Below are 24,274 nucleotides of genomic sequence, written 5' to 3' on the forward strand. Positions count from 1 at the left end.
GTTCCCCCCTTGTAGTTGTAGGCTGATTTCTAACCTTCCTCATGATCAAGGATACCCCACGAGGTGAGATTTTGCGTGGAGCCCCAGATCTTTGTCGATTGACAGTCATTTTGTACTTCTTCCATTTTCTTACTATGGCACCAACAGTTGTCTCCTTCTCGCCCAGCGTCTTACTGATGGTTTTGTAGCCCATTCCAGCCTTGTGCAGGTGTATGATCTTGTCCCTGACATCCTTAGACAGCTCCTTGCTCTTGGCCATTTTGTAGAGGTTAGAGTCTGACTGATTCACCGAGTCTGTGGACAGGTGTCTTTCATACAGGTGACCATTGCCGACAGCTGTCTGTCATGCAGGTAACGAGTTGATTTGGAGCATCTACCTGGTCTGTAGGGGCCAGATCTCTTACTGGTTGGTGGGGGATCAAATACTTATTTCCCTCTGCAGAATGCAAATAAATTCATATACTTTCCACAATGTGATTTTCCGGATTTAATTTGTGATGTGCTATCTCTCACTGTTACCAATAACCTACCCTTCAATTATGGGCTGCTCATGTCTTTGTCAGTGGGCAAACTTACAAAATCAGCAAGGGATCAAATACTTATTTCCACCACTGTAACTGCTTATAATTTGCTGTTTGTTACACAACACAACCATGCAAAAATTCACAAACTAATTTTGTAGTTTCTTATGGCTTTACATAAAGGAAAAATGTTGAAAAAAATCTTCTATCAGAAGATTTATAACATGCATGTACTAAATTATCTGAATTGTAAGCCACATTGAACCAACTCTGTTTGGAATAATGCGGGATACAAATGTCATATCTATAATGAGGTAAGAGCGATCCCCAGTCCCTGAGAATCTCACCTATAGCAGATATCCGCTTTACACACCCCACTTACCCTCCCATACACCTCTCGGCACTCCTTACTCCGCTCCCCACATACATGTTCCTATTCTAGACACCCACTCAATTGCCCCCCAAACGCATTGCCTATCCCAGACATCGGTCCTGCTCAGAGCTCCAGTCAAAAACAGGGAGGGAGAGTGGGGTTGTCTAACCCCCACTACTTTGGTACAGGAGCCCATTCAATCCTTGCTATGCCACTTCCCTGCTGTGAAATTATCATCCCACCATCATTTTCCCTTGCTCCACATTTTTTTTTTTCTTGAAAGGAAATTGGCACATTAAAAACAATTGTTGAGGCAAGATGGCCGATCAGAGCAGACGCATGTGTCTGAGCTCCTGACTTACCAGGCCGTTGAACGTTAGGAGGTTCGTTTCCTTGTGCAGGACATGGGGAAGCGGAAAGGAAAACCCAGGGAGTCGGCCTCCTTACTCCCTGGGAGTGTTCCCTCCTCGCGACAAACGGTTCTGGAACAATTCGGGGTTCAGCCACTGATCATGCGGCAACCCGCCACAGAATGCTCCGCAATAACATCGCCGGAGACCAGCGAGGAGGCGTTATCGCTTAGTCCGCCTGGGAACACCAATCCTCCACAACCAGGAAGTAGAGTGATCCCGACGGTGAGAGCGGAAGGGACGTCCGAAGTGGCTGATTTTCCCCTGCCCTCAGGAGGCCTCGACGGTGGTCTTTCCCCAATCGGAGCGGAACAGCAAAAGGGTTTGATGACCTCTACCCCTTCTCCGATGAGCAATACCCTGGTTTTACTGGAGGTAAAAAACCTAAAGTAGTAACTTTAGATGCCCTATGGGATGTTATCCAGGGAATGAACGCTATGCTTTCTCAAGTAACGAGTAACTTTTCACAAAATATTGATACATTAAAGCACCAGCAAAATCAACTTGTGGAAAATTTTCAAACTCAAGCAGTGCAAATTGAGTCTTTGAGAACTGAACTTTCCACTTTAAAAAATTTTGCGGGAAATGTGGCGAAGGACAGAGAGATTCTGGCACATAAGCTAGAATTTCTTGAGAATCAGGGGAAAAAAAACAACTTGAGGTTTATTAATTTTCCCAAATCGCCATTAATTTCAGCTATGGACATGTTAAGAAAATACTTTAGAGAAATTCTGGGTATACCAGCAGAGGGATTTCCGCCTATTACCCGAACACAGTACATAACTGGGAGAACAGTGAATCCGCTGAACCCTCAGCCACAGCAACCAGAATTTAATATTACAGAGTTTCTTGAAAACTCATTGGAACTAATTACGGAAAGAACTACTCTTATTGTTTCATTTGCACTGGAAATGGATAAAACAAATGTCTTTAAGCTTTATTTTAAATTTTTGAACAGTAAATTTCTTGGGCATACCGTTCGAATTTTTCCAGATTTAAACAGAGAGACTCAAGCCCGTCGGCGAGAGTTCCTCGGTTTAAAATCCAAAATTTTGGCTTTGGGAGGATTGTTTAAATTAGTTTTTCCTTGTCGTTGTATAATAACATTACAATCTGTTACATATATGTTTATGGATCCCAAGAAATTGAAGGAATTTTTGATTTCAAAAGAAAGTGTACCATGTTCGACCCAGGTAACCTAATAGGGTAGAAGGACTCGCTGAAGTCTGGCTGCGGATTGCCTTTTTGATCCTGCTCTAATTAGTTTTTGTTCTTTTTTCTTTTTATTATTTTTACCTTGTATCTTGTCTCAAGTTGTTGTGGTCTAAATGAAACTAATATTTTCCAATAAGTTTGTTATTTTACTATATTTCTGTATCCAACATTTATTGTTTTAATAGATGGATGTTTAAATGAAAAATAATAAATAAATAAATAAATAAAAAACAATTGTTAAAAAGGTAAGCTATGCCAATTAACTTCACTATAATTAAAAGGTAGCTCCGCAAGGGACTAGGTCAGGGTAACTGCCCTTCTTCGGATATCTGGCGTCCATGTTTCTCCATTGGTCTATGGTGTGGGGAGTGAAGACGATTCCGGGTGACCCTCTCCACCAGCCCATGGTGGCGCATTCCTCGAATATTATCCACAGGGTGAAGTGATGCCTACAAAAAAAGAAAGGCAAGGGTTATTTCTCTCTGACCACCTCAGTTTTGACAGAGTTCCAGGTTCCAAAACAAAATGGATTTCCTAGCTGCAGACACTCAAAACCAGGATAACACAAGAGGCTAGTATCACCCAAGGTGATCAAGATCAGAAGACACGTCAAGAGGAAACAATGAAGAATGAAACACCAGTATGGCAAAGGTGATTTTATTGCTGAAGTGGTTCATATATAAAAACCTGATGCAGCAATGTTTCAGCAGTTACCTGCATCAGGGGTATACTTTCAAGTTTGCCAAGACACGAAGCTTGCCAAGAGAGATAAAACAAACTATACCCCTGATGCAGACAACTACTGAAACATGGCCACATCAAGTTTTTAAGTATGAACCACTTCAGCAATAAAGTCATCTTTGCCATACTGGTGTTTCACCTTTCTTCATTGTTTCCCTTTGACTTTTTATCTTCCTATTTTGACCATATACCATAATTACTACCAATATACTTAGAGAGTCACTCCCTTATCACTTTATTAAGCAATTCTCTTGACCTCGGGAAAAATAGCTTAATGGTTAGAGCAGCAGGCTGAGAACTAGGGAAGCCGGGGTTCAAATCCCACTTTACACTCTTTGTGGCACTGGACAAATCACCTCACCCTCCACTGCTTCAGGTACAACTTACATTGCAAGTCCAAATAGGCAGGGAAAAAATTCACATACTTACTGTTATCTCATAAATGACTTTCCCAAAAGGGAGATATAATTCTCTTTCAGGAGAAAAAGAACACTTACAATTTTTTGTTTTAACTATAGAACTGTTTATGGCTGAACGATATCTGTTCTATTTTCTAATGTATGCCTTAAGTTACTGGTTCCAGAAAAACTCCGTTGTTTAAGATAGTTAAGTAACAGTATTATCGACTTAAGAAGCAGCAACGTTTTGCAAAATTCACATTCACAATGATTAAAAAGTTTAGTGAGGGGAATGAGATTATTTAAAAAAGTCTCTTCCCCCTACCCCCATACATTCTTTTTAAAGATGCATAAGGAAGGACAATTAAAAAAAAAAAAAAACAACAACTTAGGAGCTTAAGTACCAAACATTTCCTCCAGATAGAGTATAATTTTGTAACACACCACCCAACCTGTGCAGCAGATATACACAAGAAACACCCAATTTATTTTTTTCAGAAAAATGTGAAAAAACTGCACTGGCTCCCAATCAAAGAACGAATCGCGTTCAAAATCTGCTGGTTGATGGACACAACCCATACGTAATGGCTTCATCTGCTTGATGACAAGGAACAACTTATGCATCCAGTTTCTCCTACATAAGCACACAACTATGGAACGCATTACCTAACGCCGTGAAAACAACGTATGACCACCTAAACTTCCGGAAATCACTAAAAACTAACCTGTTCAAAAAGGCATACCCTACCGATCCAACTTAAATGTCTGAATCACTGCAACACAACGAAACCAAAGCTCGTACTGGACATAAATTAACTCTTCCCCTCTATGATTCCCTAATGTGTCTGTTACACATTTACTTTATTCTACCACTACATCACTTTGTATTTGTTCATACCTGAATTGGCGATCGCCTTTACGGTACTATGTAAGCCACATTGAGCCTGCAATTAGGTGGGAAAATGTGGGATACAAATGTAGCAAATAAAATAAATAAATAAAAATATTTAAATTGGTCTATCCCTTCTTTCTTCAATCGTGGCTTAACAGTTGCTTGTTTACAATTCTCCAGGAAAAATCCTTTCCTGTAGTGACTTATAAACTATGTTTGCCACTACACACTTGAGGGTTGTCTTCCTCAAAGCATTATTTGCATATTGCTACGAGTAAAAGAGCACTGTGGCTTTATGACTGAGCAGCATGAGACTAGAAAACATGAAAACGTACTTAATTAAAAGCAGTCCTCTAAAATGTAAGCTAAATTCAAAGGGTTTCATGCTTAATGCACAGACAGATTTGCTAATGACCACAACTACAGTACAACAGTCCTTTAGGCACAAGATGCCAGCAAGACACTAGTATTTTAAAATGATAAAATCAAGAAACTAAAAATACTGTCATATGATTTTATTAAATATTACAGAAAAGAAAAAACAAAATTTATCAAATATAAACATAAGGTCTCTTCATCACATATAAAGCATATGGTCCATAGACCATTATTAAAATGACTTGGGGAAAATCCACTGCTTATAAGCAGCATAAAATATATTGAACTTTTTTGGGATCTAGCCAGGTATTTGTGACCGGGATTAGCCACTGTTGGAAACAGGACGCTGGTCTTGATGGACCTTTGGTCTGTCCCAGTGTGGCAATACTTATGTACTGTGAGGAATATGAGGGTGAAAGGGAGAATGAAGGCACATGGAGGAACGAGGAGGCTCGAGAGGGAGGGAGACTGGGTGGAGAAAGGAAGGAGTCTTTTCCCCTGGGGGATTGGAGAAAAGGAAAAGACTACAATTCCCAGCAGCCCCTGAGTAGGTCCCATGGTAGAAACAGGGACTTCAATCCCCAACAGCCCCAAGAGGACCATTGGGCTGACCCAATATGGCTATTCTTATGTATCACAAAATTTGACAATCATATAAAGCGAAGATACTTACCTGTAGCAGGTATTCTCCAAGGACAACAGGCTGATTGTTCTCACATGTGGGTTGCGGTCCGCGTCGGCCCAGGAGTCAGCATTTTGCCGGCAAAATAAAAAAGTTTTGCTAGAGTCTTCTAGCGTGCGAATTGCATGCACAGCGCATGCAAAGACGACTTCCCGCCCGTCACGTGAGCGTGCTTCCTCAGTTTAATCAAAAAGCATAGAAGCAACAAACAACAAAAACAACTCCAAAGGGGAGAAGGGTGGGTTTGTGAGAACAATCAGCCTGCTGTCCTCTGAGAATACCTGCTACAGGTAAGTATCTTCGCTTTCTCCGAGGACAAGCAGGCTGCTTGTTCTCACATGTGGGGTATCCCTAGCAACCAGGCTCACTCAAAACAATGAACATTGGTCAATTGGGCCTCGCAACGGCGAGGACATAACACAGATTGACCTGAAACCATAAACAACTAACAGAGTGCAGCCTGGAACAGAACAAAAATGGGTGGAGTTGAATTCTAAACCCCGAACAGATTCTGCAGCACCGACTGCCCAAACCGACTGCTGCGTTGGGTATCCTGAAGGCAATAGTGAGATGTGAATGTGTGGATTTGCAGCCTTGCAAATCTTCAATGAAGGCTGACTAACTGAGCCACTGACACAGCCATGGCTCTAACATTATGAGCCGTGACATGGCCCTCTAAAGACAGCCGCTTGGGCATAAGTGAAGGAAGTGCAATCTGCTAGCCAATTGGAAACTGTGCCTTTTCCGATGGCGACTCCCCTCCTTTTGCGATTGAAAGAAACATTTGGGCGGACTGTCTGAAGGGCTTTGTCCGCTCCACGTAAAAGGCCAATGCTCTCTTGCAGTCCAAGGTATGCAAACTGATTTCGCCAGGGCGGGTATGAGGACGGGGAAAAAATGTTGGCAAGACAATTGACTGGTTCAGACCGAACTTCGATACCACCTTTGGCAGGAACTTAGGGTGCGTGCGGAGGACCACTCTGTTATGATGAAATTTGATATAAGGTGTATGTACTACCAAGGCCTGAAGCTCACTGACCCTACGAGCTGAAGTAACAGCCACCAAGAAAATGACCTTTCAGGTCAAGTACTTCAGATGGCAGGAATTCAGTGGCTCAAAAGGAGCTTTCATCAGCTGGGTGAGAACAACGTTGAGATTCCATGACACTGGTGGAGGTTTGACAGGGGGCTTTGACAAAAGCAAACCTCTCATGAAGTGAACAGCTAAAGGCTGTCCAGAGATAGGCTTACCCTCTACACGGCGATGAAAAGCACTAATCGCACTAAGGTGAACTCTTGCGGAGTAGGTCTTAACACCAGACTCTGACAAGTGTAGAAGGTATTCAAGCAGGGTCTGTGTAGGACAAGAAAGAGGATCTAGGGCCTTGCTGTCACACCAGATGGCAAACCTCCTCCATTTGAAAGAGTAATACCTCTTCTTAGAATCTCTTCTGGAAGCAAGCAAGACTCAGGAGATACCCTCTGAAAGACCCAAGGAGGCAAACTCTAAGCTCTCAACATCCAGGCCGTGAGAGCCAGAGACTGGAGGTTGGGATGCAGAAGCGACCCCTCGTTCTGGGTAATGAGGGGTGGAAAACACTCCAATCTCCACAATTCCTCGGAGGACAACTCTAGAAGAAGAGGAAACCAAATCTGACGCGGCCAGAAGGGTGCAATCAGGATCATTGTTCCGCGGTCTTACTTGAGTTTCAGCAAAGTATTCCCTACTAAAGGTATGGGAGGATACACATTGTAAAGTGGATCCTCTTTTCTCCCGGGGTTGCAGCTCTTCCAAAAAAAAAACCAAACAACACAAAAAACACACTCCTGTATGGCTCCTCTTTTTCTCCAAAAACAAAAATAAGGATCTCTCCCGGTCCCCTGGAGAGTAGCAGTAAAAAGAAAAACAAACCCAGGGCTCAATTCCACCCTGGTTTCCAAACACAGTTCAATTTTTAGCCAAGCTTCAAAATACAGCTCAGTCCAGCCCGGCTTTCAAAAACACAGTTCAATTTTAGCCAAGCTTTCAAAACACAGCTCAGTTTAGCCAGGCTTTCAAAACACAGTTCAATTTTAGCCAAGCTTGAAAATACAGCTCAGTTTAGCCAGGCTTTCAAAAACACAGTTCAGTCCTAGCCAAGCTTCAAAATACAGCTCAGTTTAGCCAGGCTTTCAAAAACACAGTTCAATTTTAGCCAAGCTTCAAAATACAGCTCAGTTTAGCCAGGCTTTCAAAAACACAGTTCAATTTTAGCCAAGCTTCAAAATACAGCTCAGTTTAGCCAGGCTTTCAAAAACACAGTTCAGTTCTAGCCAAGCTTTCAAAACACAGCTCAGTTTAGCCAGGCTTTCAAAACACAGTTCAGTTCTAGCCAAGCTTTCAAAACACAGCTCAGTTTAGCCAGGCTTTCAAAACACAGTTCAGTTCTAGCCAAGCTTTCAAAACACAGCTCAGTTTAGCCAGGCTTTCAAAACACAATTCAGTTCTAGCCAAGCTTTCCTAAACACAATGGCTCTGCGCGGGCTCAAAGCCTAGGGTCCCACCCTCTTGGTCAGTCATACTCCTACCTGACCTCCTCCCGCTTGACCCCGCTACTTTCTTGGCTTTCGCTGAGCCAGAGCTGAAAAGTCCATCGGCTCTTCCAGGGTGTTCTCCGGTTCAGTCAACTCCATAGGGCAAGGCTCACTCTCCTCCTCTCTCCCCTCAGGAGCCCAATCCATATTCTCTTCACCCCGCCCTTCTCCCAGCTGCTCACCCTTTTCTTCATTAAAGTTCTTTGGAGTCCCTTCTTTCTCCACCACCTCTTCCACCAGGTTGGAGAATCAGCCTTACTCCTTCCCCTGCGGCCCTCCTCTGGTGACTCCTGGGAATGCACATAGTTTCTCTTATCCCCAGGCTCCCTTGGGGCATGCTGGGAGTTGTAGTTCTTTATTTCTAGTTTTTTCCTGGGGAATGCCTGCCTATAACGGGGGTATTCTGGCCTATCCCCGGGTTCCTTTGGGGCCTTTCTTACATACTCTTTACAACATACAGAAGGCCCTTCCCCCAATGTAGAACGGACAATGATGAGTGCTTTATTTAAAGCTAAGTGCAAGCCTTTTTGTTATACTGATTTGATCAAAGTCGCCTTAGAAAGTGACTATATAAAGAGAGAAAATCACTTAAATATGTGAAGAACGACTGACTCATCTTATTTATTGACAATTTTGAGGTATATAATTTTGAGCCCGAGTCAAGTGGAGTTTTTTGCCCAATGATAGAATCGTAGCATGTGCTATAAATCAATGTGAATAACTTATAACCACACACTAAACCCCAGGTAGTTTACCTGCGGTTTCTGAGGGCTTTTTCTACACTTTTCCAATTTAGCACTGGTTATTTCACTGCTAGAGCTTGTTTTGGTATTTGTGTTGTTTAAGACTGCCAGATATATGGCCTGGAGAAACATGCCGTGACGGCGAGCCCAAAGCCACATCTGGACGGCTTCCTGACACAAACGGTGCGATCCGGTGTCCCCCTGCTTGTTGGTGGCAACCTGATTGTCTGTCTGAATCAATATGATTTGGTTGGACAGCCAGTCTCTGAAAGCCTTTAGAGCGTTTCAGATCGCTCGCAATTCCAGGAGATTAATCTGAAGACCTTTTTCCTGAAAAGGACCAGGCTCCTTCAAAAGAAATAAGTCGTCAGACTCTGTTCCTTGGCCAAGAACAAGGAGAGCAGAAAAAATCCTGTCACCTCATCGCGGACAAAAAAGAACTGAGGAAGCACGCTCACGTGACGGGCAGGAAGTCGTCCGTGCATGCACAGTGCATGCGATTCGCACGCTAGAAGACTCTAGCAAAACTTTGTTTTTATTTTGCTGGCAAAATGCCAATTCCTTGGCTAATACGGATATCGACCCACATGTGAGAACAAGCAGCCTGCTTGTCCTCGGAGAATACTCTTTTTATCACAGTAACCGAAAATCAGTAAGTGGTCACAAAAATCTATATAGGGGAACCAACTATTATAAATATTCAAAAAGGTTCCTTAGAAATTATATTTAAATATTTTTTGTGCACCATCAGAAAAAGCGGGCAAAACTCTTATCAAGAGTGTGAAGCAGAACATTCATACACCTCGCTAAGAATCCTCATTGGTCCTATTTTTTTAATATTATAAAAAGTTCAACTTTGCAATAGTTCATTTTCAAAATATTTCTGTTCAAATGTTCCATTACTTCTCAACAAAAGTTTCAATATATATATATATCTCATTAATTGTTCATTATTTCTTATACGTAATAGGTAAATACTCATCTTAGATGCATTGAGCTAGAGCTTATGCATCAAGATCCTTATTTTACTTCTACTTTTGCTGGCTGGAATTCTAAGGACTTGCTCTCATATCTATATATCCGACATAGTGCTATGTTACGCTATTTTAGAATAGCTGCTAAGGACTTGCTCTCATATCTATATATCTGACATAGTGCTATGTTACGCTATTTTAGAATAGCTGTTAAGGACTTGCTCTCATATCTATATATCTGACATAGTGCTATGTTACGCTATTTTAGAATAGCTGCTTCAGGGCATACCTTCTAGAAAAGGAGCAAAAGATCCAAAATTAACAATTACCATGCAGTGCTAAAGTCCAAAATCTTTTAAAGGTTTTACCAAAGTTCGGCACTACCATCTTCAATGATCTAGCCTGTTAAAATGGAGGCAGCGTCTATTGTCATTAATATATAATGCATTAATGGTTTACCAATGACAATCAGATCCAAGAGAACCAATCCAGTTCTTCATTTAAGCCCACAGGAGCTACGGTATTAAGGTTGTAAATCCAGCGTTGCTCTTTTGAATTAAGCAGTCTCTCCAAATTACCACCCACCCTCCCTTCTTGAATAGAGTCAACAATAGTCCAACTTATATCTTGAATTGAATGGTTCATCTGGAGCCAATGAGACACAATTGGATCATATGTTTGTTTAGTATTGATATGAGACTTATGTTGTTAATCGCACTTTCACCAGTCTAGAAATGTGTCCAATATATATTTTTTCACACCATTCAAACAAATCTGTAATATGCCACTGTACACTACATTAACTGAATCACAGGTTGTATTCTTCTTTGCTTTTACAACTTGAGTATGTCCAGGAGGGATCCACTCTGATCTTTCTATGGTCTTGTTGCACCATTGACAGTGGCCACATTTTTCATGTCAAAATGATTTATATCAATGGAGTTTTTAGCTCTTAAGAAATTCTATGGATTTACCCCTGTGTAATGCCATAATAGGAGGATCCATATTATCAAACAATAAATTTGCAATACGCCAATGTTTTTGTATACTAGATGCAATCACTGATGACATAGATGAGTACAGAAGTATACATGTAAGGACATCAGAAGTCTCTTGTTAATTGTAGTGTAGCAATAAATCCCTTTGTGAATATCTGACTCTCAAGTATACTTTTTTTATAATATGACATGGATATCCCCACTCCCATCAACGTTTGTTGTAATAAGTAAGCTTGATACTTAAGAGACTAACAAATGCAACATATCCTTGGCATATTACAAATTTGTTTGATAATATGGATCCTCCTATTATGGCATTATAGAGGGGTAAATCCACAGGAGAATTTCTTAAGAGCTAAAAGCTCCATTAACATAAATAGATCATTTCGACATGAAAATTGTGGCCATTGTCAATGGTGCGACAAGACCATAGTAGTATCAGAATGGATCCTTCCTGGACATACTCGAGTTGTAAAAGCAAAGAAAAATACAACCTGTGATTCAGCTAATGTAGTGTACAGTATTTGCCCATGGGAAAAAAATATATACTGAACGCACTTCTAGACCGGTTAAAGTCTTGTATCAATACTAAACAAACATATGCTCCAATTGTATCTCATAGGCTCCAGATGAACCATGGGATTCAAGATACAAGTTGGACTACTGTTGACTATTCAAGAAGGGAGAGTGGGTGGTAATTTGAGAGAGACTGCTTAATTCAAAAGAAAAACGCTGGATATACAACCTTAATACCGTAGCCCCTGTAGGCTTAAATGAACAACTGGATTGGTTCTGATGTCATTGGTAAACGCTGCAATGCATATATATTAACAGTAATAGACACCACCTCCGTTTTAACAGGATAGATCATTGAAGATAGTAGTGCCGAAATTTGGTAAAACCTTTAAAAGATTGTGGACTTGACTTTAGCACCAAAATACTACTTTTTCCTTTCACAAGAATGGTACAAAAAATCAGTATGCAATTATAGAATTGTAATCTGGAGGAAAAAGAGCCTCACAGAGCTCCTAGACAATATGTACGTCTATTAGAGCTAAAACGGATCTTAAACTGATCCTCTGTTCATCATTGGCTCTAAAAAAAACTCCAAGAAAATATGTTGATCTTTGCTCACTACCGGTTTTTAAAAATTTTTTTTAACTGTAGTAGCAAATTTAATAGTTCAACTATAGTGACAAATGTAACTGTTCCATCAAATTGTTACTTCACAAGATATTGGAACTTATCTTTAGCGCTAGAAGACTTCAAACACACTGATCAACATATTTTCTTGGAGTTTTTTTTTTTAGAGCCCATGATGAACAGAGGATCAGTTTAAGATCCGTTTTAGCTCTAATAGACGTACATATTGTCTAGGAGCTCTGTGAGGCTCTTTTTCCTCCAGATTACAATTCTATAATTGCATACTGATTTTTTTGTACCATTCTTGTGAAAGGAAAAAGTAGTATTTTGGTATTATTGTTTGTAAGCAAATTTTTCCATACCTTTTTGGTTGTTTTGTACTTGACTTTAGCACTACATGGTAATTGTTAATTTTTGATCTTTTGCTCCTTTTCTAGATGGAATTCCCTGAAGAAGTTATTCTAACATAGCGAAACATAGCGCTATGGATATAATAGCAAGTCCTTAGAATTCCAACCAGCAGAAGTGGAAGCAGAATAAGGATCTTAAGAAAAAATGTACAATCAATAAGCTATACTGAAAATTTTGCTGAAAAGTAATGGAACATTTGAACAAAAATATTTGAAAATGACCTATTCACGAGTTGAAAATTTTATAATATTAAAAAATAGGACCGATGAGGATTCTAAGCGAGGTGTATAAGTGTTCTGCCTCACACTCTTGATAAGGGTTTCACCCGTTTTTTTTATGGTACATAAAAAATATTTAAGTATAATTTCTAAAGAAGTTTTTTTTAGATATTTCTCATCACAAGCCATATCCTAGGTCAATCAATGCATATGTTTGGTTGTATAAATCTCACACCATGAGCTTTAATTTGCAATTACTTGTGAATATTTTACCCTACTTTAAGATTTGCTTTTGTGAATTTTACTGTGATAATTCACTCATAAAAAGAGAAAGCACAAACCATGTTAGAGGAAGACAGATAAATGAAAACAAACAAAAAAAACCTATAAACACATTTCCATTTAGAAAGGAACAAGAAAAAACAAAAACAGCGAAACATTAAATCAAGATAACACACACCACATCATATAATACTTCCTTGTTCAGATCCACCAACCTCAAACCCATTAGCAAGTTCCAGCAAAAAAAACAAACCTCAAACTAATAGCTTCAAGATGGTAAATGTATTCCTATGATGCCCACATTTGATTAGGAGCGCTAACATGTTTTAATGTTACATCTAGAGGAATGATTTCCTCCTGAATTAATCTAGAAATACTCTCTCCTTTGGATTATGAGGATGAATAACTTTACACTTACCTATAGAATACCTAATTCATGTACAATTTAAAACTAAGGGAGACCAAAGTTGAAGAAATTCAAGCTGCTGTAAAGGCACTGATGATAGAAATGGCCCTGGGCTATGGTGATTTTACAGCTGAATTTTACTAAGTTTTCTCAAAAATACTCTCGCTGTTGCTGAGCAGCATTATGGGCTGTTCCTGGATGAATGGTTATTTTGAGGTACGTTCTCTGAGGCTAAGATGTGGTACTTGAAAAACCAGGGAAAGGACCACACAGATGTCCATAGTTATCAAACTAAAGATCACTGCTAAAGTATTGGCTATTAGTTGGGTAAAGTTCTTCTGCAGCTTATTCACTGTGACTAGAATGGTTTTGTTTGTGGAAGAGCTACTACAGTATTTTATAATATTCTGAGAATGGCAAAATCTAGCGTTGAACCCCTGGTTGCTGCATTTTTAGATGCAGAAAAAAGTGTTCAACTGTATAGCTCACAGTTCAAGGTTATTTAATATACCAACAATTACTATCCAAGTGGTTTACAAAAATATGGAGAAATACCACAAAAGGAAGCCTAGGTTACAGTAGCAGCTAAAAGGAGAGGGAGTCTGTGCAAGGAAAAGACAAGGTGAAATTGCTCTTCAGCTGCCACAAACTGGCTGAATCAGTCATTAATAGAGGGAAAGAACTTAAAGAAAAGAAAAACAGGATTTTCTGGCAGGATGCTCAAGAGAATTAAGGTCATGGGTTGGGGAAAATGGAATAAAGAAACCAGTAAAGAAATAAAAGTAATCTGGCATGTACAGTCTGATGGGTCATAGCTAAGACCTTATAGCTGATCAATGAGTTATAGATACTATAAAATGCACCCCATCTGCCATAAATTGGGCACCAGATTCTATATATGGCGCTTAAAATATCTGCATGGAAAACATTTCTGCCTAAGAATGTTCTATAACATTTAGGCGCAGTATACAGAATGCGCTTAGTTGATATCCCAGCGCCTAAATTACACGCCTCCATTTATACCAACGAAAATGTGGTGTAAAATCTTGGCATGTAGATTATACGAATTGGCCCATATTCTGTAACAATGCATGTAAAATTTTGGAATGGCCACGCCTCTTTTGAACTGCGAGCTTTAGAATTTAGGTGCAATTCAATAGAAAATACACTTAGCAAGTTATGCACATAATGCCAATTACTGCTCATTATTAAATGCTGTTAAAAATGCCAATTCGCTTGTTAAGAAGTTACGTGCGTTGTTATAGAATACGTTTAGATGTCACTGCAGAACAGTAGGTACGTTATATAGAATCGGCAGAAAATGTGCACAAACTAGTCCTATATAATAATTTGCACCTCCAACGTTCCATGTCTGGCTGCCTGGGTTCGTAACATCTCCTGACGTCAGCCAGCCTCCAGCGTTCCATTCCCCCTCACTGTCCCACCCTCGCATCAAGACGTAATCACATCACAGGGCAGAACAGCGAGAGGGAAGGGAATGCTGGAAGCGAGCTGACGTCAGGAGGGATGTTACAAATGGAACGGAAGCCAGCGCCAGCCAGCCAAAGAACGTTCAGGTACAAAGCCAGGGAGGAGAGAATCGCGGGACATCAAGGGGAGGGAGGGAGGAAGGGGAGGGCAGGGCAGAGGAGAATGGATGGGATGAGAGGACAGTAGGAGAGGATCGCGGGACACGGATGGGAGGCCAGGGAACAGGAGAATCGCTGGACATGGAGGGGAGGGAAGAATCGCTGGACATGGAGGGGAGGGCAGGGGAGAGAGAGAAAAAAAAAAAAAAAGCTTACATAGCCTTCCTATGGCCCGTTTCATTGTTGAGGAAAAGGGCATGGTTCCACTAGTATTCTATAAAGGGCACTCTGTATGGAGCGCCCTTTACAGAATACTAGCTTAATGTGGATCTTCCCGGTGCCATTTACTGAACTCCCTTCTGTATGACCAAGAATAAGGTATGCTCTTGCGTGCACAGACTGTTGGGAATTTAAAGCGGGCAATTTTAACCCGAGTCCCTGATGAAAGCAGTGAAACCCGCGGCGTCGGGCGCAATTTAGGGGAAGCCTAAGTGGACTCCAACAGCGAGAGATATGTTGTGATATTTAAGATAAGTTTAGTTTTTCAATTATTTTTGTATTCAGAGCACGTATATTTTTGAGCACTTTTGTGGAGTGTGTTTGCAACAGCATTTATAAATAGTCAATTAAGGGACGACCCAATGAAGAGAGACTATGCTACTAGGCAAGAAACAATGAAGTTGCCTTAAAGTGGTATCTTCCGAGGGTTCCCAAATCAATATATAATTATACAAATCATTATATATATGAAAAAATTAAAAATATAACAAAATCATTTTATAGATAAACTGTTTGCACACACATAGTTCTTATCTTTGGATTTGTGAAGAGCGTGATTATATTTACCAAAGATTTACATTTTGGAGATTTGAGTGGTTTCAAGAATAAGGTATGCCATGGTTCCCTTCACTGGTAAAAAATCAAAAGGTGCTTTACCTAAGGGTGCACTGCACTTGTCTTTCAAGGAAGTAGTGGAATTAAATTTTGGTGAGGTACCCAAGATAGCATGAAGGCTCACTACTCAATGGTCTCCCCTAAATTTATCATGGTGGGGACACCTGAACGCTACAAAACTGATCTTGTTCCCAATATTAACTGGACTAACACAAACCAAAGGAGACGAGCCACCCTATGCGAAGTTGAAAGGCAAAGCAAACAGAGTAGGGATGGACCACGATTTTCCAACCAAGGAGAAAAGAAGTACTAGAGGTACAGCGTCAATTAAAAGGTGTTTTTTTTTAATCAAACAGTAGTCAAACCACTTTTCTCCAATTACTGTATGAAGTCCACTAAAGAGGGTGATGAAACATAGCTGCAGGACCCAACATGGATCCCTGCTTCATGGGCTACAGTGTCACTGGTTGCAATGTTGAGATGTAAAATACAAACAAGCAACTCTGAAAAAAGCAGTGAGTGACTTATTGTGCTCCACAATCCACATACACCGCTCCCTCAAAGGAAAGCAGTGAATAAACAGAATGTTGTCTGTAGCCCCCAGAATTGTAGTGTTTTAAAGGAGACTTACAGTTTGTTTTGCTGCTTTTCAGCATGATCCCTGCAATGTTTCCTAGCAGCGTGTACAAGAATTTGGAAAGGCTTCATTACTTATAGATGGGTAAATATCACTGGATAGGGGCCTCAAACAGTCTTTGCTTTGGGTTTCATCCCAATTAAAAAAAGTGGTTGACTCAAACTGCAATAAGCCATTATAGATCCTCCTCCTTTCTTGTTAATTCCAGGGATGACAGAGCTACTAGGTACGGACAGTCTTCTGATTCCGAGACCCACAATAGTAGTGTTCAAAGGCACTGAAGGCCTCATGTGACTACCCTATAAGGAACTCTTGAGAATAAATTCTCATCTTATAATTAACAAGCAAGTGCTTAACTGGAAGAAATGGCATCATCATGGGATTTGGTCTATTAAGCAGATTGTACTGGAAGGGAAGTTTCAATCCTTTGATAGTATGTAACATGATTTCTACTTTCCCTCTAGGTACTATACTTAATGGGTACAGTTCATTCTACCTTGTTTTCAGATCGAGTGGGAGCTCCAGGAGAAATGCATTTTATCCCAATCCTCTGGTGCCGCATCAAAATGTTATAAAACAACTTATATGATAGAAAACACCACTTGGAAGAATGTGAATATGGGATACTGAGTAGCAGGAGGCACTTGAAAAGAAAACATGGAATGGTTTTGGTTCAGTCTTAAGTTTTCAGAATCGGCCATGGTAACAGTCTTTATACTCTGGGATTCATAGAGCACTCTGGACTCCCATAAAAACCGTGAAACTCGCAAGGAGAAGGATGCTAGATGCTGGTCCTGTGGCAAATCTCCTGCCACTCTGTCATGTTATACGCTTGCTCTTATTTCCAGTCCTTTTGACAAGTTATATGGGCTCTTATTTGCTGTTCTTTGACATATTTCAGGAGCAGATCCCTTTTAAAGCTATTTGGCAGGACATATCTTACTCCTGCCAGAATTCTGTACGACTGCGGACTGCAGAATTTACACAGAATTCCACATTTTTGCACAGAATCTGAGAGTCGACTGGCTGGCCTCCCCAGCCCGTGGTAAAGGCTTGCTGGCTCCCCTGAGCCTTGGGTCCCACCCCATCCCCCCAGCCTACCCGAGTATGCCCTATTGGCCTAGAGGCCTCATCAGTGGCAGGAAAAGAACCTCATCCTTTCCTGCCTGCTACCACTGCTCTGGGCCTGTGCCATTTTTTTCAAAATGGCCACCGAGACGTCAAGTGGTAATCTCACGAGACTGCCACAGGAAGTCTCGGCAGGCATTTGGAAAAGTGGCAGCACTGGCCCAGAGCAGCCCTGAAAAAGGCAGGTACAAATCAAGGTAAGGTATACACATATGAGTTTATCTTGTTGGGCAGACTGGATGGACCATGCAGGTCTTTTTCTGCCATCATCTACTATGTTACTATGTTTTTCCTGCTCCGAAGAAGTACTCCAATGGAGCTCCTTCTGCTCCTGCCTCACGGGTGAGTACAGGGGCAGCTGGAAAAAAAGTGGTTGTGGGCGCAGAGAAGAAGCTGTAAAACAAAGATGGATGCTATGTGTGGGGGAAGGGGTTGTAAAAAAAAAAAGTGGATGCTATGTGTGGGTGGAGGGAGGGCTGTAAATAAGGTGGATGCTATGTGCGCGCACAGTTTTGTTTTTGGGGGGGGGGGGGGGGGGGGTTGGCACAGAATTCCAGCAGGAGTAATATTTGTTACTTCAGATCTTACTAATGCGAAACAAAGACTTCTGAACACGTTTGCTTTAATCATAAATTAATTCTTCACGATTGGAAAAAAATTTGTAGTACTGGACTTTTAATATTTTATTTTTTATTTTATTTTAATTACATTTGTACCCCGCGTTTTCCCACTCATGGCAGGCTCAATGCGGCTTACATGGGGCAATTGAGGATTAAGTGACTTGCCCAGAGTCACAAGGAGCTGTGCCTGAAGTGGGAATCGAACTCAGTTCCTCAGTTCCCCAGGACCAGAGTTCACCACCCTAACCACTAGGCCACTGGTGGAATCTAGTATGTTTAATTTATAAATATGAGAAAGTTGCAGCAGAGAGGAAGAGCTACTTAAGGAAGTTCCATAAAACCAAGGAATTGCTAGAATTATTTTCTCAGAGAGTGAAGTTTTTATGTATTTGCTTAGTTTTACATAATTGAACCTGTGATATACTAAGCATGTTTTTTGTTTTTAGTTCTTCATTCCAAAAATTAATAAAAATTTGTTAGCTGGGGAGAATAAAAAACAAACAAACAGACCACACTCCCCCTACCTAGTTTCCAAACAATGGGAATAAAAGTATCATTAACTAGTGAGCTGTTTACTTTCCTTAAATAATTTCTATGCATTAAACTATTAGATATCAAGAAGTTCTAAGATATTATAATATCCCAGGGCTCCAGGTACACTGTCAGTTGGCAGGTACATCCTATAAAAAGGCAACCAAGAAATCGGAAAAGATAACTGGTCCATGCAATTAGCTAACTTTTTCCATACATAAATCTTGTTTATGGAGGGAGAGACACAATCGATTGCCAAAGCTTAAATCCAGTGTCAAGAGAATATTTTGGATGTGGAATTGATGGCTTCCTGCCATAAGATCCAAATTCCTAGTAGTTATATCAGGGTAGGGATAGCCACTGGAGGGTTGGGGGTGGAGAGGGACTTTTTCTAGTCATGAAGCAGCTATGCATTATCATGTATTTCTTTCTCAGTTTCTAGACAGTAGTCACTGACAATCTTTAAAAGAAAAAAAAATTAAATAAAAGATCTGATCCACAGGAATTAGAAGAGATAAAATTCAAAGCGTGAAGGGCACCACAAAAATAAACTTTAATAAAATGCAGTTAATACAAGACAGTTAAATCCCCATTTTAACTGGTAGGGAGTAAAAAGCTGCTAAAATGAACTGTTACTTTAAATAAATTTATTTTGAACAAACTCCTGGGACCACTAATAATTTTCTCAGCAGACTAGAAGGATGGAAATACTACTGGAAAAACAAGTGAGGGCAGCCAGATAAACAGACAGGGACCTTTGAGCAGGCCTCTCTGAAAGCAGGAAAAGCAAACAAATGGAGAATGGATTAAGGCAAACAAAATCTGGAGCACAGGATCTTGCAATTAACTTTCCAAATCATGTTCCATCTGGTCAGTCTGCATTCAGCTTCTGCAGGAATCTAAGTTTCACATTTTCATACCGAAGGGAATTTTATTTTTGGTCAAAACCAAGTCACTAAAGGAAAACAAAACATTACAGAACCCAGATCTGAGCCACAAAATAGATTCCTTTCTTATTATTGCAGTGTTTATAGTTTTATACAAATGTTTAGATTTTTAGCAGTTTCAATCCCCTTTCATTTGCCCCTTAACTAATTCAACACATCTAACTTTTTCTGCTATGAGCAAAAGTGTAATATCATTTGACATCTAGTCCATGTACACGTCAACATTAGGAAACCTGGCTCTGGATTAGGAGGGAAACGTCAGGCATAAGGTATGTAAGAGCTGTAAAGCATGCTAGTTATTTAGACTGAACAGCATAAACCTAGCAGTCAGATAGCCAGGTGGAATTATTCAACCCAACACTCACTGGACAGCAGTGGCTGAAGCTTAAATTCTGGGGCCCCATGCAAAAGTACTGCAGTGTGGGGTCATCATCCCATCATCTGGAAGCATGGGGGGAAGGGGTCCTCCTCTGTAAAGATCCAGGAGTCGTAGGAATACATAAGTTGGTTCCCTTCCAGCCTCTCCTTATTAACATAAAAAAGCTGGGAAAGTGTCGGGGGGGTCAGGTTATGTGGGTAGGTGTCTGACAGAAGGATATGGAGCATAGAACTGAGGGGTCTGGTACAATAGTATAGAGTGGGGTCAGAGAACATTACTCACTCCTCACCTCCCTTGCAGTTTTCCCCCATGCAAGATAAATCCTCTTGCAAGCTGGCAGGAAGTAAGCATGGCAACATTGATTGGTCATAACCCAATCCAACTCAGAAGAAGCACATCACATCCTGTTGCCAGAGGGCCATGTCTCAAGATAAGAGCCATGAAATCCTGTAGCTCTTTCTGCAAGATTTGGCTCTACAGCTGCAGGACATGACCTGCTTAAATGCTTCTCCTGCTGCCTAGTCAGATGGGTAACTGACAAGACCGGGAGGAAGTGCACACCACTTTTAGAGAAAAATATAGTATGTTCCACAAATCACATCCTCCCAGTGTGCCTGATGCAACCCCCAAAATTGGCTTCCTAAAATAATCCAAAATCCACTCCTGACGGTTTCACAGTTCCTAACCCCCTTCTTCACTTCCTCATCTCCCCCAGTACAGAGCTACGGAGTAGAGGAGTCATTTGCGATGACTCCTAAATAAGGTCTGATAATTTTAAACTGGTGTAAGGAACAGACTGTTGGCTAGGGCTGAAATTTGTTGAGTAAACAAAAGCTCTTGATCAAGTATAATTCCAAGATGCCTGAAGTGAGTTAGAAAACAGATTTGAGGAGTCTGGGATGGTGATGTAAGGGTTCTCATTACCCAGAATGCAATGGTCTTAGCTGGGTTGAGATTAAGATGATTATCAGTGAGTCATTAAGTATTAGATGCTAGTGCTTCATTTAGGTTATTTTAGTCCGGATCAGTTGGGTCAGTCTCATGAAGCAGAATGTCATCTGCACAGTAAAAAGCGCAGACAACCAGGTCATGAATCAGCGTGGTCAGAGGGCTATGAAAAATGTTGAATAAAAGTGAGGCGAGTACAAAATCTTGGGAGACACCACAGGGCAAAGGGTACGTATCAGAGGATAGAGGCGCAAGAAACGTGAAATGTAAGAAAAGAGGTGAACCATGAGAAGACATGACCTGTAATGCCCAAGCTTCCTCGTCTACACCTAAGAAGATCAGAGTTAGAGTTCAAATTGAGTCGCAAGATCCAAGAAGACTAGAATGGCAATGCTGCCAGTGTCTAGGATTCTGCAGAGGTCATTCAAAAGAGCAGTGAGAATGGTGGCACAACTGTGACCTGGGTGGAAGTCAGATTGACGGGAATGGAGAATATTGCTAGCATCTACACTGTTTAGAAGTTTTCTGAAGACAATATGTTTAGTGATTTTAGGTTTGAAATAGAGCGGTAGTTGGATACTAAATTCTGGATTCAGTGTTGGTTTAAGGACAGGTTTGACTATTGCATGTTTCCAAATAGTGCTCCAAATAATGCTTTTGATACAAAATGTTTAGCAGCAATTTGAATCAGTAACTTGAGTCAGTAAATTTGGTATAAGCTCCTTATAAATTAGCCTCTCTGTGGAGTTATGACATCAGATACCACTCCAAGTATGGTGCAAAGTCCATGTGTGTGGAGGCTGTTTTATTTGTATGTAAAATACGGTCTTTCATTATTTAAATTACTAGTAAAAAAGGCCCGTTTCTGTAGGCAAGGAAACGGGCCTTAGGCAGGCAATTCCCCCCCCCCCCCCCGCCATGCTACGGCCCCCTCGAACCCCCCCCCTTCCGCGAACCTGTCGTTCCCCCCTCCCCCGTGCCAGCGAAAACTGCCGCCACCGCCACCGTTGTTGTGCTACCTTCCCTTCCCGTAGGTTCTTCAATCATCATCTTCTTAGAAAGTTTAACTCAGTGCGTGTTTCCCTACTCCTCCCCTTGCCTTGGAATCAGCTGTGTTGACGTCAGTGACGTCCGTGCGTGTCTGCCTCGCAGACCACTTGCAGCCAGGGAGCCACGGTCCCAAGCATAGAACGTTGGAGGTGAGAATTATTATATAGGATTATATTTTGGCTTAGACACTGTGGGTTTAGCAGTGATGGACACTGCAAGCTGACACTTCCCAGTGGCCCTCATTGGTTCACATTCACACAATCCAAACTTTAGTTTTGAGTTTCAGCAGAAACCAGGCGATAAGTTTCAGCTGAAAGTGTTAACAGTTTCAGCAGTTTGTCAGCCTCTAGATTAGTAAGCACTGCATCGTATATCTATACAGAGGCATTGTAATATTCACAATTTTCAAATCAATTTATTCAAAATGACCCAGTATTATCTAGATGCAATAAATGTCCATGCCACACACCACAACACTATATAAATCAACACTAAAATCAACACAGATGAAAATCTGACAATGCTTAATATCCACATAATTAAAATCCAAAATCTAAAACCACCATTTCTTAACTGCATTACATCAAGAATACAAAAAAGAAAATTTTACACTACAAAAGAAATCAAGTTCCATCAACGAGAAATGAAAATCTTTTCAAATTTAGTGCATATAGCCCATATCAAGGAAGAACCTTAAAAACACTGTAGGAGTATAATGAAGAAATAAAATTCCAATTATCTCAACACTAGCTATCCTAACTCAAAATTATCAGACCCATATCCTACTCCTACACATAAGGGAAATGAACCTGCAAATAAACTTTCACACGCAAAAAAATTTTCCAATTGGAGAGGGTCAAGAAGAGATAATGTTTTTTTTGGCAGGAGGAGATTAAACATTTACAGGGGAACCTTAAAATAATAATAAAAAAAAGTCTCTCCAATTTAAGTATCTTTTGATTTCAACTGAACATAAACATGAGTAGCTATACTGAGTCAGACCAATGGTCCATCTAGCCCAGCATCCTTTTTTCCAAACACTGGCCAAGCCAGGTCTGTTTGGAAACCAGGATACTGGGCTAGATGGACCATTAATCTGACCCATTATGGCTACTGAAGAAACGACTTTTGTGTGGACCTAGCCACGTCAGGAAACAAACATTTTTGACCACAAATAATACAATAAGTTTTCAAAACCATAATCTTATCCTTTTCTACAGAAAAAGTAACCCAGAGTGGCTCTGGTAGTAATGTTTCTCAGAAATTAGTCAAACTAAAGTCACTACCCTCAAAGGAGTCGACGGTTCCTTCTTGTGAATTAGGTACATGTTTTCTACTAGGAAGAAAACACTGAGAAACACATTCAGATCATCCTTAAGTAGAACATCCTTAAGATATTTAGAAAATAAAATCTATTGATAACAATCTAGTTATAGGAAGATTCAAGACTCGGATTTTTGGCCCTCTGCAGATTCTTAAGCTCCTCCAACCCATTATGGATTGAGAGGCTATCTTTGAGTGCAGTAGAGCCAGCTGCCTTCCAAGTCGCCATTTGAGGCTCCAACCACTGGAGCCTTTGGCTCATTTTGAAGAAAATTTCTTGTCTATATACTTCAGCTTGCAAACTGTTTCTTGAAAGAAAATCAACACAGCTGTTCAATTGTATCACCCAATCTGGATTCAATTCTGGTAACTACAGTCCATATATCTCGAAAAGTGCTACCTAGTGACAAAAGAGTCACAAGTCACAGTATCAGACTGAGATAACATAACTGGTTTAGGTAACTGGATAGATTACCTCAGATGGACCTTTGGTCTGACCTGGTATGGCAACACTTATGTTCTTAATGAATCTAAAGCCTGCCTGCCCGCACTATCATCTCATTCATGCATACATTCCAGAGCGCAGCCTGCCTCCAGGGTCATGTGTAAGAACTGGGAACTACTCTGAGATTACTACCCTATTTGGGTTTCCAGGTAGAAGTTGGAATCTAAAACCTCCTTCCCCCAGTTTCTCAAGTCTCTAGTACTCACACGTACTAGGATGGCTGACTCCAGCCCACACTCTCTGTGAAAATCTTATCTAGATAAGATCCACCACATTCCCAGCATTACCAAGCAACCCACCAGTCCCCTGGGGAGGGGGTGGGGTAAGAGGGGAAGAGAATGAAATGAGGGAAGTTACCAGGTTC

General features: G+C 40.7%; 1 protein-coding gene across 1 annotated transcript in view; it reads right to left on the reverse strand.

Moving 5' to 3' along the window:
* The window catches only part of CRTC3 (CREB regulated transcription coactivator 3), a 193,526-nt gene that overhangs the window by 120,277 nt on the left and 48,975 nt on the right, over positions 1–24,274 (reverse strand). The window contains exon 3 of the mRNA XM_030189632.1: positions 2,849–2,968. Coding sequence (XP_030045492.1) covers positions 2,849–2,968 — 120 coding nt within the window. The remainder of the gene's footprint in view (positions 1–2,848; positions 2,969–24,274) is intronic.

Source organism: Microcaecilia unicolor, chromosome 1, assembly GCF_901765095.1.
Source record: "Microcaecilia unicolor chromosome 1, aMicUni1.1, whole genome shotgun sequence".
Lineage (NCBI taxonomy): Eukaryota > Metazoa > Chordata > Amphibia > Gymnophiona > Siphonopidae > Microcaecilia > Microcaecilia unicolor.